Consider the following 18,656-nt stretch of genomic DNA (forward strand, 5'->3'; position numbering starts at 1 on the left):
CACCAGGGGCTGTGAGCAGAGCACTGGGGGCCGTGGCTGGACCCTGCACAGTGGTCTCACCTGCACGGCTGGGCTGGCAGTAAGGCCGCTCCTTTCCGTAGGTTGCCCAGGTGGTGGGACACCTTCACTCCTGTGGACAAGGTGGGGCCAGACCCCCTGACGCACTGCCACCTGGTGGCTTCCACCCTGCCCGGCATCCTCCGGGCCAGCCCCTCCACGCAGGCCTCGGGCCTCCGCTCAACCCCACCATCAGGCCCGGCCTCACCCCCGCCCCACCCCGTCGCAGGTGGCCCTGATGAAGCAGATGCGGGAGGAGCAACAGCGGCGGCGGCTGGCGGAGACCAAGAGGAACCGGGAGATCGCTCAGCTCAAGAAGGAGCAGCGGCGGCAGGAGGTGAGGGCAGCCTCGAGGGTCCCTGGGCCCCCCGCCTCCCCGCGTGCCTGGCCGCCCCTCCTGACCACGCGGGCCTGAGCGGTGACGGTGGCGCTGGGAGGAGAGGCGCGGCCCTACGCGGGAGGGCAGGACGGCTGCGGGAGCCCAGCCCGGTCCTCGTGGGCTTCCGAGCCAGGCCTCGAGCCCACCGCCGGGTAGGACCCTGCCCAGGTCACCAGCAGCTTCCAGCGCTGCAGGGAGGCCTGGCGGGCCCGGCCCTCTGCTCCAGGCTCCTCGCCCGCGGCGGGGAGAAGAGGCCGAGAGATGTGTCCTCGTGGAGAAAGGGACCCAAACGCTGGGTCCCCTTTACCGGCGAGTTTTGGCTGCACAAGGCGCTCACCTCCAGGGCCGGCCCGGGTGGAACGGGCTTCGGGCCCGAGTGTACACCCCACCCTCTCCTCTCACCCACAGTTTCAGATCCGGGCTCTGGAGTCCCAGAAGCGGCAGCAGGAAATGGTCCTGAGGAGGAAAACCCAGGAGGTGAGCCCGGCCCCTCCCCCGTGGCCCCTGCTTGCCCCCCTGTCCTGAGAGCAGCCCCCCTGTGGCCCCAGCTCCCCCTGGCCACGTGCTGACTTGGGGTGGCCCCCGTGGGAGGGCCTTTCTCAGCTGGAGTGCTGAGGCTGGGGGTGGGCTGCAGGCTCCGGTCCAGATGCCGTAGTGGTTAACTTTTAAAAAGGACGGGGAGCCTCTTTTGTGTCCATTTCACATTGGAGACCCTTTGGACCTTTCTCAGTCCCAAACCCAGGCCAGGACGGAGCGACCCTGTATTCTCCCTGCCCCGCGCCCCAACCTGGGCCTTTCCGTGGGCTGGGGGCACCCTGTCCACTGGGTCCCGCTCCTCTGGGCCCCCAGGTTTCTGCACTGAGGCGTCTGGCCAAGCCCATGTCTGAGCGGGTGGCGGGCCGCGTGGGACCGAAGCCACCCATGCTGGACTCGGGCACCGAGGTGTCGGCCAGCACCACCTCGTCCGAGGCCGAATCGGGGGCCCGCTCCGTCTCCAGCATCGTGCGCCAGTGGGACCGCAAGATCAGCCACTTCTTGGGGAGCCACCCCGCGCCCACCATGTCTGGCGCCCGCCCTGCCAGGTGAGGCGGCCTGGGGCACCTGGCCGGTGCAGGCGGGGCCTGGGAGGGGCAAGCGCCGGGGTCCCCTCGGCCGTCGGCTCTGGGTCGGAGTCTCCACGCAGCTGCAGAGGCTGAGGGTGGTCCTTCCCCTGCCTCTTTGTCTCTGCCCCCCAGAAAGAAGTTCCAGAAGAAGGGGGCCAGCCAGAGCTTCAGTAAGGCCGCCAGGCTCAAGTGGCAGTCGCTGGAGCGGAGGATCGTCGACATCGTCATGCAGAGGATGACCATCGTCAACCTGGAGGCTGACATGGAGCGGCTCATCAAGGTGGGTGCCCCCCGCCGCCCGGCTCTGTCCCCGCCGCCCTCCACCCCTCCTGCCTGTGGGCCGGCCGGGTGGGGCAGCAGCCTGAGGCCTCCTCCCTCCTCCTATCAAGGTGGGCCCCCCCCACCCCCCCACCCCAGCTCTGTCCCCCCCCAACTCCTCCCTGCGGGCTGGGCCGGAGGGCAGCAGCCTGAGGCCTCCTCCCTCCCCCCAGAAAAGGGAGGAGCTATCCCTCCTGCAGGAGGCGTTGAGGAGGAAGCGGGAGCGGCTGCAGGCCGAGAGCCCGGAGGAGGAGAGGGGGCTGCAGGAGCTGGCAGAGGAGATCGAGGTGCTGGCGGCCAACGTCGACTACATCAACGACAGCATCGGCGACTGCCAGGCCACCATTGTGCAGCTGGAGGAGACCAAGGTGCCCGCGGGGCGGGGGAGCGGGAGGGCGCCTGGGCCCGGGGGGAGGCAGCCCTGGTGACGCGGGCCCTCCGCCTCCCGGTCCAGGAGGAGCTGGACTCCACAGACACGTCGGTGGTCATCAGCTCCTGCTCCCTGGCCGAAGCCCGCCTCCTGCTGGACAACTTCCTCAAGGCGTCCATCGACAAGGTAGGCCGGGGCTCGCCTCCTGCCGGGCCCAGCGGGTAGGCACCCCCGTGACCAAGCACAGGGCCCGGCCGCCCGGCAGCGGCCCTCACAGGCGCGGGCAAGCGCTGAGGCTGTAAAGCGGGGGACGGCTTGCTGCGCGCGCGGCTTTAACGAGATGACGGGGCCAGAGGCTTGGCGTGGCGCCTGGCACACAGCAGGGCCTCCGTGGGGGGCGACCCTAGCGTCTGGTGCGAGCCCATCCAGAGCAGGGCCGGGCCTGAGCCCGCGGAGGTGGAGGGAGCCGCGCGCGTGTGTGTGTGTGTGTGTGTGTGTGTGTGTGCGCGCTTCCGGTGGGGCAACAGGACCGCACAGACATGCTCCGCCCAGGCGTGGGGTCAGGGGCCTCGTGCAGGAGCAGACGGCATCCCTTGGCCTGTGGCGGTCCCCTGTCCCCTCTGCCCGACGGAGCGCTGGCCGTGGGGACTTCCTTCCCCCAGGATCTGTGCCTGCGGGGCAACTCGGGGAAGGGGCAGGGGCTTGGCCTCCTTGACCCCTCACCCGCCCCAGGGAGCTCTCTCAGCTCTGCTTGGCGACTCGGGAGCGTGTTCCTCTGCCGGGGCCACCGTGACCAGCCCCGCGGCCGGGGGACCTAAACAGCAGACGTTTACTGCTCCCCGTCCTGGAGGCTGGGGGTCAGAGATCGAGGTGTGGGCGGGTCCCTCTGAGTCTCTCTCCTGGGCCTGTAGACTCGGCGTCTCCCTTCCTGAGGTCCTCCCTCTGTGTGTGTCTGTGTCCTGATTTCCTCCTCTTATAAGGACACCGGTCATAGGGATGAGGGCCCCCTCTAGACACTTCATTTTAACTTAATCATCTCCTGAAGACCCCATCTCCAAACACAGTCACGTTCTGAGCTCCTGGAGGTTACAGCATCTACATATGCGTTCTGGGGACACGATTCTGCCCATGACAGGGAGTGTGCCCCACAGCGTGGATGGGGGGGATGGGGGCTGAGGTGCATCGCAGGTCTGTGATGGGCACAGGCTGGGGCCTGGGAGCTAGCGGGGAGGCGTCTGGTTGGGAGCAGATTCTGGGAGGGCAGTGACGGCGGTCCCCACAGCCCCAGGCCGGGAGGGGTAACCCCAGGCCTCCTCGCTCCCCACCCTCAGGGGCTGCAGGTGGCCCAGAAGGAGGCCCAGATCCGGCTGCTGGAGGGACGGCTGAGGCAGACAGACATAGCGGGCCCCTCCCAGAACCACCTGCTGCTCGACGCCCTGCGCGAGAAGGCCGAAGCCCATCCGGAGCTGCAGGCCCTCATCCACAACGTGCAGCAGGGTACAGGGCGGGGGGCGGGCCTCGCGGCCCCCAGGGACCCCCAGGGCTCCCTGCCTCCCGCCTCAGAGACCCTCCCTCCCCCAGGCTCCCCGGAAGCCGCGGTCGGATCCCAGAGGGTGAGGGGCGGGAGGGCGGGTGAGGGGTCGGGGCCTCACCCCTCGGCTCCCTCGTCCCCGGCAGAGAACGGCTACGCCAGCACAGATGAGGAGGTGTCTGAGGTCTCGGAGGGGAGGTGAGTTTCCAGGTTGGGAGCAAGCATGTGCCTGGGGCTGGGTTGGGGGGTTGCCAGAGGGTCGAGGGCTCAGCCTGGGCTCGGGGGCTCTTTGGGACCCATGAACCTAAGCCCCAGGGAACCGGGACATCAGCTGTCGCCATCCTGACCCTCCTCTGCTTTTTCCTTAGCTTCTCCCAGTCGTTCACCATGAAAGGCTCCACCAGCCATGACGACTTCAAGTTCAAGGTGAGCCCCACCAGCAGGAGGCCGGGGGGCTCCCCGCAGCCTGGTCCCCACCTTCCTGGGGCTCTACCCCTACCCTCAGCCCCAACCCAGTATTGCCTCCAGCTGGGGATGCGGCGGCCAAGAAGGGTCTATCTAACCTGGAAAGGGTCAGGGTGCCCAGATGTGTGACCCGTTACAGCCCATTCCTTTTGAAATGGGTGGAGTGACATCATCACAGCCCGGGGCCTCGCTTTCAGAACTCACCCTCTTCCCCACCAAGACTCTGCCTCCTGCTCTGGGTCAAAGACCAGCTAACCCTGGATGTCTAGTTACTGCACGCAGATTACTGACTCAGCAGGGGGGGGAGTCTGTCTGACACTGAGGGAGCAATTACTAGACTAGACGGAGCCACGAAACAGGACTCACTAAAGAGAGAAGGGAAGACCCTGCAGACTGGGAGCAGTGACCTGTGCACAGCCTCTGAGTAACTGATTAGCGGTGAGCAGCAGAGGTCAGCCTGGCATTCTGTTTGCAAAGTCTAAAGAAGGGCAGCAGAGGCATTTCCTGTTGGTTTGGCTTCTCCAGAAGCCTCGGGAGACGTGTCTGGGTCGTGTCTGCGGGGGCCGTTCCATCACCTCCTCTGCCTCGGGCCGGCGGCACGTCTCCCCGCTGGAACTCCCCCAGCTCCCCGTTCTGTGCCGTCGTGTTTGGGCAGTGGGTCCACCCAGCCCTTCCTGTCTCAGGGTGAGCCCAAGCTGTCCGCCCAGATGAAGGCCGTGTCTGCCGAGTGCCTGGGCCCCCCGCTGGACGTGTCCACCAAGAACATCACTAAGTCCCTGGCCTCCCTCGTGGAGATCAAAGAGGACGGAGTGGGCTTCTCCATCCGAGACCCCTACTACCGGGACAAGGTCTCTCGGACCATCAGCCTGCCCACCAGAGGGAGCACTTTGTAAGGAGGGAGCCGAGGGGTGGGGGGATGGGTGGGACCGGGAGGTGGGCCTGGGCCTCACTGGACCCTGCATTCCAGCCCCCGGCAGTCTCGAGGAGCGGAGACGTCCCCTCTGACCCGGAGGAAGTCATACGACCGAGGGCAGCCCATCAGGTGAGGACATGTTCTAGACCCCGGGGGCGGGAATCGCTGGGAGGCCCGCTGTAGACCGTCGTGTACACGTTCATCCGGCCCCGCTCGGCTCCCAGCACAGCCCCTTCCTCACTTTGTCAGCTGCGGCTCAGGAAACAATCTCTCCATAAGCACCTGAGCTGGTGGCCAAGGCCGCTGCTAAAAACTGCCGGCTGCCGTGAGCTCAGCGTGGGCAGATTTGCAGTGGCCTGGACTGGTCACGGGACCAGTGGGCTTCAGCCCCGTTCACGGCCAGGGGTCCTTGGAAGGCCTCAGCCCCTTTCAAGGTCTTGTCCTGTGGGCGGAGTGTAGGTGAGTAAGGACAGTCCTGGGAGGGGATGCAGGACCGAGGACAGTCCCCAGCCAGCCAGCCACTCATGGGGCCCCACGGGCTTCTTCGGGTCTCCCGATGCCTCTCAGGGTCACCTTAATTTTCAGAGATGTTTGGTGGCCTCCCCAGGTCACACAGCGAAGTAGTAGAAGGGCAGGGGCTCAGGATGACCTCATGCACCTGCCTTGTCGGGAGGGGGACATGCTCCTGTCCCTCCCTCCGGTCCAGCCGCCCATGCCTGTGGCTGCAGATGGGCCTTTGGTGGGAGGAGTTGCAAGGGCATCTGTGCACCCGGGGCCCCACAGACCGTCCCGCCCCCCGTGACAGAGAGAACACACTGAATTGCAATTGGGGGGAATGTAGGCTGGACTCGTGATGACCCTCCAAAGGGAGGGAGGATGGGCTGAACCTGAGGACCACCTTCCAAAGAGCAGGGTCATGGGTGCTGGAAGGGGTGGCGCCATGAGGCCTTGGACTCTTCCCTGGAGATCAGGTCACGCTGTTTGTGGCAGTTGTGTTGTCAAGTCACCGTGAACACGACTTAGCGAATCCTGAGCTGTTGTTCCCGGGAAATACAGGGCTGGGCTCCTGGGGGCCTCTGGTCCCAGCGTTTGCATCAACCCGTCATGTGAGTTTCTGTTTCAAGACACCTAATCCAATATGTACCGTTGACTCATTAACATTGAACTCAGGGCCAACAGCCCTAGAACTCACGCCTGAACGAAGCTCATCTAACACGTATTTTCTTTGTAAATCACGTCCCAGCTTCCTTGAGCTCAGGACACCAGGTGGCCCTGCAGCACCATCTTCGGGGCCATTTTAAACACTGAAATCACCAACCAAAAGCACAAAAATATGAAAAGCATGACACTAAATAGACTGGAAAGGGCGCTGTGTACACTGTGAGGGAGGTAGGGCCACCTCTTTTGACCTCAGCTGGGAAGATGTGCGCTTGGGTCCTCATGCCTGCAAATGGCCAGGAAAGCCCTGGGGGTATTGTTTGGGGCTGACAGATAGGCTTTGATGAGCAGGTGAATTAATTCCCAAATGCGGAACCCACGGATCACGAGGACCAGCCCCCGGGGGCTAAGCAGGAGCTGGGCCGTAGGACCCTTCAGGCCTTACAACCAGACGGAAGGTGGTGCAGGTGACCCCGCGTGTGCATGCCCGCGGGCAGAGGTGCGGTTACTAACGGATGCTGCTCTGTCCTGCTCACCTGCCAGGTCCACAGACGTGGGCTTCACGCCCCCCTCGTCCCCTCCCACTCGGCCCCGGAACGACCGAAACGTCTTCTCTCGTCTCACCAGTAACCAGAGCCAAGGGTCAGCGCTGGACAAGTAAGAGCCGGGGGGCGGGGGGCGCAGAGGGGACAGGGAGGCTGTGGGCGGGTCCTCGCCGCGGGCGGGCGGGCAGCGGGGAGGCCCTAGGCATGCTGTGCTGGCCCCTCTCCCGGCGCCTCCGCCCTTTCTGTGCTGACCGCGGACCCCTCCCGTCCCCTGAGCGTGTGGGGACCGCAGGAGAGGGCACGAAGGAAGCCACGGGGCCAGGCCCGGGCAGTCGGGCACCCCGAGGGCCTACCCAGAGCTGCCCCCGCCTCCTCTGCTGATTCTGATTCTTCTCTGGGGCCCCTTCCTTCAGCTTCAGTCACGCATCCCCCCCCCCCGCCCCCGCTAATGCTCAGGCCACGCCCCAGCATCCTTGTGAAGGGTCCCTGCAGAAGGAGACCCCGTTTCGGTCACATGGTGGGGTCAGCTCACCCCTACTGACCGCTCCCGCTGGACACTTACCCCACAGTGTGGTGGGCAGCGACCCCCAACGCCGCCCCAGGCTTGCACACACGGGATTCCGCTGGAAGTGTATAAACCAGCCGTGAGGACTGCCTTCCCTGCTGTACAAAGAGGAGAGAGGCTCAGAGGCCCCGGGGCACCTAGAAAGCAGTCGAGTTGGGCCCAAACCTGGGATCTCTGACTTGTGGGGCTCCGCGTTGGCGAAGGCGGAGGCCCCGCCCTCCTGTGCTCCCCGCCGGGCCCCCCACACTGCTGGGCACCCCCGACACCCAACTTTCTGCAGCCCCCGGAGGGCTCCTCTTGGCTCTAATAGCTCCTCTGTCCTTTGGCGGAGCCCAGGCTACGAAGTGCTAGTCCTTGCCTACATCACCTCTCCTCACAGAGACAGACCATTGCTCCTGCCCCAAACCTGCTGTGGCCCCCCTTGCGGGAGGACAGCAGTGAGCCCGGCCCACGCCAGCCAGGGGACCCCCATGCCAGCCAGGGGACCCCAGTGCCAGCCAGGGGACCCCCATGCCAGCCAGGGTGCCCCCCATGCCAGCCAGGGGCCCTTCACACCAGCCAGGGGCCCTTCACACCAGTCAGGGGCCCCTTACCCCAGCCAGGGTGCCCCCCATGCCAGCCAGGGGACCCGCATGCCAGCCAGGGGCCCTTCACACCAGCCAGGGGCCTTCACACCAGCCAGGGTGCCCCCCACACCTTGACAGTCACAGGTCCCTCTCAGCAGCTCTGGGTGGGACCCTGGCATCCCAGCCCCAGGGGCTTCCAGACCCCGGTCCTGCCCGGTGGCCCGGGTGTCGGGCCCATGTGTGTGCAGAGCCAGCTCCCGGGCACCGTCCGGCGGCTCCTGGGGCCAGTGCTTGGGGTTCAGCAGGCCCTCGAAGCACTGCTGGGAGAGGCCTGCCCCTGGGAGGGGTGGGAGCAGGCACAGCGTCGCTCAGGGGGCAGGGGGCCCCCAGCTGGTGCAGTGAGGCAGCCGGGATCCTGGGACCAGCAAGGCCCGTCTCCCCTCCGCCCCTCCCCGCCCCCATCCCCGCCCTGTTGTCCGAGGGGCGTCCCCAGCTCCCCGGCCTGCCCCACCTCCTCTCCGCTGCCCTCAGGCCCTCCCTTCTGTCCTCTCTCCGCTCCCCCTGCAGAGAATAACCACCCTCTGACCTCCCCACGCTGCTGCCGCCTCCGCTCCCTCGTGTGTGTCCCTCTCTCCCCCTAATCCAGCTAATTTTCTGCCCCCAGGTCTGATGACAGCGACTCCTCTTTGTCGGAGGTCCTGAGGTACACAGAATGTCTCGCTGCTCCCTCTCTGTCCCCCTTCCCCCGCACCCTGCCCTCAGCATGCGGCCCCTCCTCTCCGTGGCTCCCCCAGACCCCCTCCTGCCCTTCTCACCCCTGGTTCCTCTCTCGTGGGCGCTTCGTGGCCTCTGACTGCGCCAGGCTGGAGCTGGGGGCTCGGGGGGGGCATATGGCTGCTGGTGGCTTGTCACTGGGTGGGAGGGGCGGGCAGGGAGCCTGGGGGGCCGGACCCCTGGAGAGAGACTGCTGGAGGGTCGTGCTGCTCAGTATTGGGGGCTCCCTCACCGACCTTGGCTCTGAACGAGAAGTGGCCCTGCCCACGTCTCCTGGCCCGAAGACCAGGAGTACCAGGAGACCTCTCTCCCCTCAGCCAGCCCCGCGCACACGCACACACGTGCGCACACGCACACACACGCACACACACACACACACGCACACGCCTCCCCCTGCCCGTAACATGGAGCAAGTCCCAGGACCTGGTGGGCCTGAGCCCCGGCTGGGAAAGGGCCACCCTGGGCTGAGGGCTCCGCCTGCTCTTCCGGGGCGACCGCCACTCACTGTCCCTGCCCCCGGGGGTGACGCCTCTGTAACCGTCCCCTGGCTGCAAGGCTGCCAGCTACCCCCCCACCCCCTGGCCCCTCCCATGGGTGGAGGGTTATCCTTTAACTCGGGGTCTTGCCACTGCTGTCTTGGGCTCCTTCCCCGGCTCCTTCCCCTGGGCCCATGCCAGCGTCAGAAGCGGGGAGCTGGGGGGTGGGGCTCTTCGTGTGCCTGCGACACCGGGGACAGCTGGGCCTGTCCGACCGCCGTCCTTGGGGGTGCCGGTGGAGTCCGGGGGCTCTTGAGCAGCTGCGGGCAGGGCAGGACATTGGTCACGTCAGACGCTCTCGGCCACAGGGGCGGCGCTGTCTTTGGAAAGAATAGGCCACGTTTCAGACGTGCACGTGACTTGGCCGGGGGCTCGTTCCCAAAGACCCTCAGTGGGAGAAAAATCCTCATCCTCAGGCCCTGCAGGAGGCTGGTGTGTAGCGAAGTCCTCAGGCCCGCCCAGGACAGGCCTCCTTCGTCTCTGAGTGCTCGCGGGGAGGAGGGGGCCATACCCTGCACAGAGCCTCACTCCCCACAGGGGCCTGCGTTCTTCCCACAGAGCTGAGCAGGCCTCCCCAGAGGGACTTAGCCCTTTGCAGATGGCAGTCACGGATCTGACCTCACTGGTCCAAGAGGGCCCAGGTGGGCGTGACGTGCGCGCGTCTCTGCATGGGCGTGGCGGCCTGGGCGCCCTCCCTCTCTGCACTCCTCGACCCTCCCTGTGGTCACCGAGGTGCCGGAGGAGCCCATCCAGCTCTGGGGCCTCTGCCCTGCCCGGCTGGGGCCTGGGGGCCTGTGTGTCTCGGGTTCTGGGTCAGGCAGGCGTCGGAGGGGACGCCCGCGTGTTCTGGCCCCCCGGCTGTGCCTGGCCGGGCTTGCTCCCCGGAAGTGCTCAGGATGGCGACGGAGAGGCTGCACCGCAGGCCCCCGTCTGCGCGGCTCTCGGACCTGGGGGGCTGTGGCTGGAGCCCCTGCCACAGCCCGAGGGCCCCTCCGCCCGTCCCTCACCCGGGCGCCTCGCTCAGCCTGGCCGCGGTCCCGGGCTGACGGGCGCCTCTCTCCCTCTCTCCCGGGAAGGGGCATTATCACCCCGGTCGGAGGAGCCAAGGGCGCGCGGACGGCCCCGCTGCAGTGCGTCTCCATGGCCGAGGGCCACACCAAGCCCATCCTCTGCCTGGACGCCACGGATGAGCTGCTTTTCACAGGGTCCAAAGGTGGGCGGAACCCGGACCGGCCGGGTGGGGTCAGGGCCTCCCGCCCTCGCGCTCCCTCTCCCAGAGTGGGCTGCCCAGGAGACGGGATCACCGCCGCCAGGCTGAGGAGGTGGGGTCTCCTGCCGGGGCTCAGGGCTCCCCGCCCCGGGCCTCCCCTCCTAGCTGGCCCTGGGGTCTCCATCCAGTACCTCCTTCCAGACCTGCCTCCCGAACTCCAGGAAGCATGCCAGGTGCCCCACCTTTGCTCATCTCAGCCCCTCCCCGACCCCAGCACTTAGGGCTGCGCACTTCCTCCGATTCCTTAATCCCAACAACCGTCAGAAAACGTTACCTTCTGGCAGGAAGAGCAGCTGTGCAGGAGACAGCTAATAGAAAAACGGGAAATATGTATACACCTACCTGCGTGGCAGGAGGGAGAAGGTTGTGAATCTAGGCGAGGTTGATTGGTTCCAAGTTTTCCCCCTGAGACTTGCTTGCCATCGTTCGTTAATTTGGTCAGTGATTGGCAGGCACGGGAGCTTATTCTAACCCCGGCACCCCGGCGATGCTCCGTGAACCTGGTGTTGGTGGGCGTTTGCCCGAGAAGCCCTGGTGGGAAGTGCCGGGCTCGTCCGTGCACCACGGGAGCAGGCGGGAGCACGTGTTCGCCCCTGGACCCGGAGCCCGTCCCCTGGGCAACCCTGGACCACCTCCCCTGGCCTTGGCGGCCCCGGTGGCTGTGGGGACGGGAGTTCCCCGGGCCCCGGCCATAACGGCTGTGTCCCGCTCATGCCCACTTTCTCGCAGACCGCAGCTGTAAGATGTGGAACTTGGTGACAGGGCAGGAGATCGCAGCTCTGAAGGGCCACCCCAGCAACGTGGTCTCCATCAAGTACTGCAGCCTCTCTGGGCTCGTGTTCTCCGTGTCCACCTCCTACATCAAGGTGTGGGACATCCGAGACTCGGCCAAGTGCGTCCGGACCCTCACGTAAGTCGTCCCGCCCGGCTCGCACTGGTGGCGGGGCAGGAGCCAGGACCCAGCCCAGGAGGCCCGCGAGGGACAGCCCAGCCCTTACCTCTGACCCTGCCTCTCTCCCTCACGGGCAGGTCCTCAGGCCAGGTGGTCTCAGGGGACGCCTGTGCGGCTGCGTCCACCCGCACCATCACCAGCGCTCAGGGAGAGCACCAGATCAACCAGATCGCCCTCAGCCCCTCGGGCAGCATGCTGTATGCCGCCTCGGGCAACGCCGTCCGCATCTGGGAGCTCAGCAGGTCGGGGAGGGGCCCGGGCAGGGCGGGGGACCCCCGGGGCGGTGGGACCTCGGCCGCTCCTCCGAGCCCCAGGTTGCAGGCAGCTTGTGCCTGCGTCTCGATCTTGCTCTGAGGGGGGAGAGTCCCCTGGCCAGCGTGTTCACCCCAGGGTGGACCCCCAACCCCACCCCAGGGTCCCCCCGATCCACCCCCCCAACACTGGGCCTCTCCTCCCCTGCAGGCTCCAGCCCGTCGGCAAGCTGACTGGCCACATCGGCCCCGTGATGTGCCTGACGGTCGCCCAGACCGCCAGCCAGCACGACCTGGTAGTGACCGGCTCCAAGGACCACTACGTTAAGGTACAGAGAAGCCCTCGACCTTGACCTTGAGGCCGGGCTCGGGGGCAGCTCTGTGCTCCTCCTGCTCTCCTTGCCTCGGCCCTCTCCCTCCACTGCCTTGGGACTCATGGAAAATAATGAGACCCCTAGGGGATTTATGCTGAAAAATCACCCCCAAGGAGTCAGGTCTGTGCAGGTCAAGATTGCAGCGTAATTTTGTACATGCTGAAAAATCAGAAAGAACCTAAATGTCTACGGGTAGGATAACAGTCAGGTAAATTAGGGAAAACCCACAGGACAGGAAGCAGTGCAACTGATTACACGATAAATATGAAAAAAAACCCACAAAGAGCACAAGTCAGCACTGATGCTGTTTGCTCCCTGGTCGTGTCATTGCAAACGTAGGTACAAGGTCGGAAACTGGGATGCAGTGGATAAAAAGGGAAAGAGGGTGGTGGGGTTGTGATGAATGTTTTTATTTAAAGTACAAGTAGTGTTATATTTATTTATTAAAAAGTTTTAAAATTTTAATAGGAGGCTCACACCCCAAACTCACCTTGAGTCAGCCTCCCTGCCCCCAGTTCCTGTCCCCCGGGAAGCCCATCTCCACCCGGCCTCCCTCCCGCCCCTCCTCCGCAGATGTTTGAGCTGGGTGAGTGTGTGACGGGCACCGTCGGCCCCACCCACAACTTCGAGCCCCCGCACTACGATGGCATCGAGTGTCTGGCCATCCAGGGGGACATCCTGTTCAGTGGCTCCCGGGATAATGGCATCAAGAAGTGGGACCTGGAGCAGCAGGAGCTCATGCAGGTGCAGTGGGGGCGGGAGGGCTGGGCTGCGGAGAGGCGGTCCCCCGGGCAGGGCTTGGGGACCCTGTGTCCTGGGCCAGAGCCCCCCAGGCTGCCAGTTCTGCAGCCTCTTCCCCACCTGTGTTTACCCCCCTGGCTGGTACCCTCTTCCCCCTGTGCCCCCCCGCCAGCCAGCACCCTCTTCCCCCCTGTGCCCCCCCCGCCCCCTGGCGGGCACTCTCTTCCCCCCTGTGCCCCCGCTGCCGGCACCCTCTTCCCCCCAGTGCCCCCCCCACCGGCTGGCACCTGTATCCCCCTGTCCCCCCCCCCGCCAGCCAGCACCCTCTTCCCCCCAGTGCCCCCTGCCGGCCAGCACCCTCTCCTGCCTCCACCATCTGCCTTCAGGCAGCAGCTCTCAGGAAGGGTCTGCTCTCGGCCCCCGGTCTGACCAGTCGCCCCCTTCCCTTCCGACCCCTCTGAGGGCTAAAGGGCTCTCTATCGGTGCAGGGCCTCAGGGCCGAGCATGGGAGCAGGAATGAAGGACTCATCTCTGGAGCCTGGGGCAGGGTCCCCCGCTTCCCGCCCTCACGGCTCGCTCCTCCCGCAGCAAATCCCCACGGCGCACAAGGACTGGGTGTGCGCCCTGGCCTTCGTCCCGGGCCGCCCCATGCTGCTGAGCGCCTGCCGCGCAGGCGTCATCAAGGTCTGGAACGTGGACAACTTCACGCCCATTGGCGAGATCAAGGGCCACGACAGCCCCATCAACGCCGTCTGCACCAACGCCAAGCACATCTTCACCGCCTCCAGGTGGGTGCCGGGCAGAGAGCTCTGTTCCCGCTCCCCACCCTCCCCCGGGCGCTGTCCCCGCGGGCGGGGCATGGAGCGGACCCCACGGCGCCCCTGGCCTGAGCCCGCCTTCGCGGAGCGCCCGCGGGGGATGCTGGGACCACCCCCCGTCTCCCAGCCCTCCCTGCCCCTGACACAGCAGCCTTGACCCCTGTGCAGGTATCCCAGACCACAGAGCAGCCCACCTCCCTCAGCCCCAGCTCTGGTCCCATCCAGGGACGCCCAGGCCCTCTGTCCCAGGGGCAGCTGCTCGGACGGCCTCTTCTTTTTCCTTCTTGTTCCGACCACGTTCCTTCTCTCCGCCTCCCCCTTTCCGCCTCCTCCTGCCTCTCCCCCCACAGTGACTGCCGGGTAAAGTTGTGGAATTACGTCCCTGGACTCACCCCCTGCCTTCCTCGCCGAGTCCTGGCCATAAAGGGCCGAGCCACCACCCTGCCCTGACCTCCGCGCCCCCTCCGCTCTCCTCTCCCCCTCCCCCTCCTCTCTCCCCCCCCATCCTCCCTGCTCCCATCTCCTCTCTCATCCTCCCCCTCTTTCCTTTCCCCTCTTTCTCCACTTCGATCTGAGCTGCTTCTTAACGGTACGACATTATTTTACTCCTCTTCCCTTCTCTCCCCCCATATCCTGCCTGCCCCGAGATTGCCCCGCCTGCCCCTCTTCTTTCCGAGCGTGGACGGGGGACAGACCCCCAGGAGAGGGGTGCCAGGTGGCAGAGAGCAGACGGGGAGCATTCAGGCCTGGACAAGACAAAACAAAATAGCAACAACGGAGAGAACCCGTGCTAAGGATCCTGTGGGGCCTTGGTGACCACAGGCCCCTCCCTCTGCCCAGCACCCCTCCACCCCTGCAGCCGCCCTCGGCCTAAGCAACGCTTGCCCCTGGGCCCCAGCCCCGCCTGGCACGTTGGGGAATCTGGCCCATGCTTCATTCGGGGGTGGCCAGCCGTGCCCTCTTCAGGAATTGACCAGGCCTCTCTTGCTCCACCCAGTGACCTGACAGTGAAGTTCTGGAGTGCCCGGCGCCTGGTACCCAGCGGCCCCCACTAGGAGTGAGCTCAGAGGACAGCCTGACCCTCGGCCCAGCAGCTGGGATGCACAGAGGGGAAGCTGGGGCCCAGTGGGGCGGCGCCCGGGGGACAGAGGCTGTGGCCCTCCTGCCCGCCTTCCTCTCCCTGACCTTCCCACGGGATACTGCCCCCTCCCTCCCCCGCCTCCTGGGGACAGGGAGGTCCGGGAGTTAATTAAGCTGTGAAGCCAAAGGGCGTTTCCCCTCATTTCTCTCCCTGCAGGCCTGCCCCCCCCCCCCAACCTGTCCCCGTGTTCCCTTGCCGAGCTGGCCACGCCCTTTCTCCAGCCTTGGCCCGGGGGGGTCTGTCCGGGAGGTGGGGCAGCCCTCGCCGTGCCCCTCCGGCCAGCAGGCCTCCCCTACATCCTCTGGCCCAGCCACTGCACCTGCCTCTGAGCCCAGAAAGATAGCCCTCAGGTAACCATGGAAACCAGGTGTAGGCAGCTGGCCCTGCAGCTGACCTTAGCCCCCCGGCCACCAGTGGCCACTCCCCGTGGACCCCAGCAATTCCTTGGGTCCCTTTCTGACGGGGCCACGGTGGAGCTGCTAGAAAGATTCCTTTGGGGAGATGGTCAGCGTACTTCAGTTGTTTAATTTATTTTTTATTTTTATTTTTGCTGTTGCCTCCTGGAAACTGACTTGAAGTTTCTTCCCACAAGCTTGTTCCTTCAGCTCTTAGGGGCCAGGAGTCCCAGAGGGGATCCGCTCCCCGCCCTCCAGGGCCGCCCCCCCATTTGCTTTGCGGAGGAGGGCGGCGCCCCTTTGACTCTGCAGCCTGGGCCCGTCCCCGACCTCACCCGGGGGCCGCTCTAGTGCCCCCGCCTCCGGCCGCTTGGCGCGTCAGTGCCTTCCTACGCCGGGGCCTGGCACCCGCCCCGGGCAGCCTTACACCAGCCATGCCCGCAGAGCCACATGTGTCTTCTCACCCGCGGGGTCTCCTGCCCACTGTCCCCACTCCCAGAGCCCCAAGTGGGCCATGTAGGAAGCAGCTCGGAAGACTGTCCACCATGAAGGGGCTTGGACGGCACGCCCGGCCTGGCCCCTCCCCAGTCCCCCTGCATCTCACCCCGGCCAGGCGGAGCCCCCGGCGTCTTTCCCCGGTTAGTCAGGAGACTTGCGTTCAAGCCTTAACTGGCACGGGCCAGGGTCTCTCCCTGTAGGGCCAGCGGTGAGGATGGACTCCACTGAGTTTCTCCTTTCCTTGGGGCCGTGGACTCCCCGCTCCCGGGATGTTGTTAAATCCGCATTCTGTTTCTTTTTCTTCTTCTTTTTACACTTTCTCTGACACTTAACTGGTCTTGTGCTTCCTGGCCTCACTCAGTCTGAGGGCCGGGAGCCCCAGCTCTGTTCAGAGGACGCAGTGACTTTTGGATCTTCCGGAGGGGGCCCTGTGCTCTCCCCTCGGTGCCCCTCCCCACGTGGCCAGGGCCGAACTCGCCCTGTCCCCACTGCTCCGAGCTGCCCCCCAGCTCAGAAAGCCGTCCTGCTGTGAGGGCCCCCTGCTGGACTTGGGGTCGACATCGGGGGAGCAGACGTGCAGCAGGGACACGCCCAGAGCCGGGACAGTGTCTTCAGGACTGGAAATCCCTCCTGCTGGGCCATCCCAGGGGTGCCGGGAGCCCCCTCAGCCGCTCAGAAGTGGGTACAATTCTCTTCTCGGGCCCCAGCCCTCCCCCCACCTCAACAGAAAGCTTCAACCTTGCCTCCTGTAAGAAAGAATCTGCATGACTGTTTACAAACTGTGGAAACACAGAAGACTGGAGGCCTCAGCCCGGGGCCACCGGGCAGCGGCTGCAGGCCTGTCCTTGCACGAGATGGGCCCTTTGGCCCGCGAGAGGTGTTCAGCGTCCCTGCCCGTTTTCTGCTGTTTCTTCTGGGTCAGCTACCTCATGGCAGGCTGGCTCTGCTGTCCTGGCGGGAAGCACTGACTCTGAACTTGAGGTCTCGGGAGCCTTTCCCAGCTGTGCTCCAGAGCACTGAAGTCTGCCCGCTCCTTCGGGGATGGGTTGGGTACATGGTTGGGGGGCCCCCAGCGCCCTTCGATGCACAAGCATCCTCAATGTGGAAGCACAAAATGGTTGTGATTTGAGCACAAGGCAGGGCTGGTGGCAGGCGGCCTGGGCAGACCCGGCCAGGAGGCTCGGCCCATGGGGAGACCGAGGACGCCCACTTCAGGGGCTGCCCTCGCTCCGACAGGGCTCGGCCCGCAGCCTGTCCCTAATTCCGGGACTCATCCTGCTACTTCTGCCCTGCTGTGCCCACCCGAAGGCTTGAGGCTGGCCCTGCAGGCAGGCCACATTGGAGGGCTGGGGGCCCCGGAGTGGCACCCTTTTTCCCCGACATCCCGAAATGTTGAATGCTCGATCCCAGGTCCATCCCAGCCCCACTGAGCCTGTGGGGCCTGGACCCATGTCCTGTTCCGGGGCTGAGCCCCAGGAAAGCTCTCCAAGCTGGCTGGTAAGCTCCCCTGACGGGACCATCTTCCGGCCACTGCCCATGGCCTTCTCAGCGCGGTCCTGGGCCAGGCCTCTGCTCTCAGCATTGACCAGGCCAGTGTTTGCCTCCATCTGCAGGGCTGGCTCCTTCGAGGCAGCTGGAGTTGAGTCTGGAGCTTGCCAAGGAGAGAGAAAGGCTGAGAGAGGCCAGCACGCCTGAGCCTCTGAGGCGGTCAGGGTGCCGCCTTCCACCCCTTGGGGGGCCATCTGTGGGTCCAGGCATGGTCCGGCCCTGCTGCCCGCCAGGGGCCGGGTGGCCTGGGCAGAGGGAGTTTAAAGCACAAACCACCGGAGGGAGGACTGTCACCAGGACCTGCTCACGCCACCCGGTGTGGCGGCGACGCTGGCAGGGCTGCTGTACGGTCGGGGACCCCTGGCCTCTCCCACCGTTGCGGGGCCCGGATTCCGGGCACCCTCTGGAGCGGTCTGGGCTGGGTGCGGGCACACCCCCTGGTCGCTCATCCCCACGTCGCCCGGTGTGCTCAGCACCGTGTTGTGTGGCCAGGGCCTGCCCTGCCAGAGCGCTGAGCTCCTTCCCACCAAGTGGCCCAAACCCAGCGCATCTGTCCCCTTGCACCCCGAGCAGCCAGGGCTTGGCTGCTGGCCACCACGGTCCCTCCTCTTTTGGCTCCCAAGCCCTTCCCAACCCTCTGATGTGCAAAGATAGAGTTGACAGGGAAAGTTCTGGTTCTTCTAAGGCATCTTTGTTCTCCTCCCCCTTCCCCAGTGCTCAGAGGAGCTCCCAGCTGCACCACACCGCAGTCCAGCCCTTTGAACTCCTGTCCCGAGGGCCTTGCAGGGAAGCAGGGACCGTTCCAGGAAGAGCCGAGGGTCAGAGAAGACCCCTTCCGTGAAGCCCTGCCCTGCCCACCAGCTCTTTTCTAGCTATCCCCTGCCCGGGCGCAGGGTTGCATGTGGTTCAGCTCCTCCGCTGGGTGGTAGCACAGGTGTATATATGTTTTGTACGTCCGCCGATGACTGTACATAGTGTATGAAAGTTATTTAAGCCTTATGCTGTACATTTCCGTTCCCGGACCGGATGTGAGTGTTCTAAGAAGCTGTCATAAATAAAACGCGAATGACCCTTGTCTGTGGTGTGTGGCGTGACCCTGAGGGCTGTGGATGTTGGGCTGGTGGTCCTTCCCTGGGGCAGGGGCTGGTGGCGGACGGGGGCAGGCATCTGGGCCAGGCCCAGCATGAGGGTCAACACGCAGGCCGTGAGTTGGGAGCAGGCTTACTCACTGAGGGAGCCGAGTTCCCTCCAGCCTCCCTGTGTCCCCTCCTGGGACAGGTGCGCAGCTGGAGGCAAGGGCACCAGTGTTTCCTGAGCGCCTGCTCCGTTCCAGACACTGTTCCAGGCGTCGTCCTTCGGGTTTTCACTACCTGTGTGACAGGCGGTGT

General features: G+C 65.4%; 1 protein-coding gene across 8 annotated transcripts in view; it reads left to right on the plus strand.

The window, feature by feature from the left end:
- The window catches only part of KIF21B (kinesin family member 21B), a 44,665-nt gene extending 26,322 nt beyond the window's left edge, over nt 1-18,343 (plus strand). For 2 of the 8 annotated variants that reach the window (XR_014244299.1, XR_014244302.1), the window contains exons 16-36: nt 287-394; nt 845-913; nt 1,286-1,518; nt 1,672-1,819; nt 2,031-2,225; nt 2,312-2,413; nt 3,559-3,724; nt 3,905-3,956; nt 4,127-4,184; nt 4,907-5,112; nt 5,191-5,265; nt 6,838-6,951; nt 8,635-8,673; nt 10,357-10,493; nt 11,280-11,460; nt 11,580-11,744; nt 11,965-12,082; nt 12,701-12,871; nt 13,457-13,656; nt 14,037-14,275; nt 14,684-18,343. Coding sequence is in view for 3 of the 8 variants with exons in the window: in XM_082391113.1 (XP_082247239.1) it covers nt 287-394; nt 845-913; nt 1,286-1,518; nt 1,672-1,819; nt 2,031-2,225; nt 2,312-2,413; nt 3,559-3,724; nt 3,905-3,956; nt 4,127-4,184; nt 4,907-5,112; nt 5,191-5,265; nt 6,838-6,951; nt 8,635-8,673; nt 10,357-10,493; nt 11,280-11,460; nt 11,580-11,744; nt 11,965-12,082; nt 12,701-12,871; nt 13,457-13,656; nt 14,684-14,741 (2,595 nt within the window). In the remaining 5 variants the exon portion in view is untranslated. The remainder of the gene's footprint in view (nt 1-286; nt 395-844; nt 914-1,285; nt 1,519-1,671; nt 1,820-2,030; nt 2,226-2,311; nt 2,414-3,558; nt 3,725-3,904; nt 3,957-4,126; nt 4,185-4,906; nt 5,113-5,190; nt 5,266-6,837; nt 6,952-8,634; nt 8,674-10,356; nt 10,494-11,279; nt 11,461-11,579; nt 11,745-11,964; nt 12,083-12,700; nt 12,872-13,456; nt 13,657-14,036; nt 14,276-14,683) is intronic. The other 6 variants (XR_014244301.1, XR_014244303.1, XM_082391113.1 and 3 more) reach the window with 4 other exon arrangements.
- Nucleotides 18,344-18,656: the final 313 nt, after the last annotated feature.

The sequence above is a fragment of the Balaenoptera borealis genome (assembly GCF_965194805.1).
Source record: "Balaenoptera borealis genome assembly, chromosome: 1".
NCBI lineage: Eukaryota > Metazoa > Chordata > Mammalia > Artiodactyla > Balaenopteridae > Balaenoptera > Balaenoptera borealis.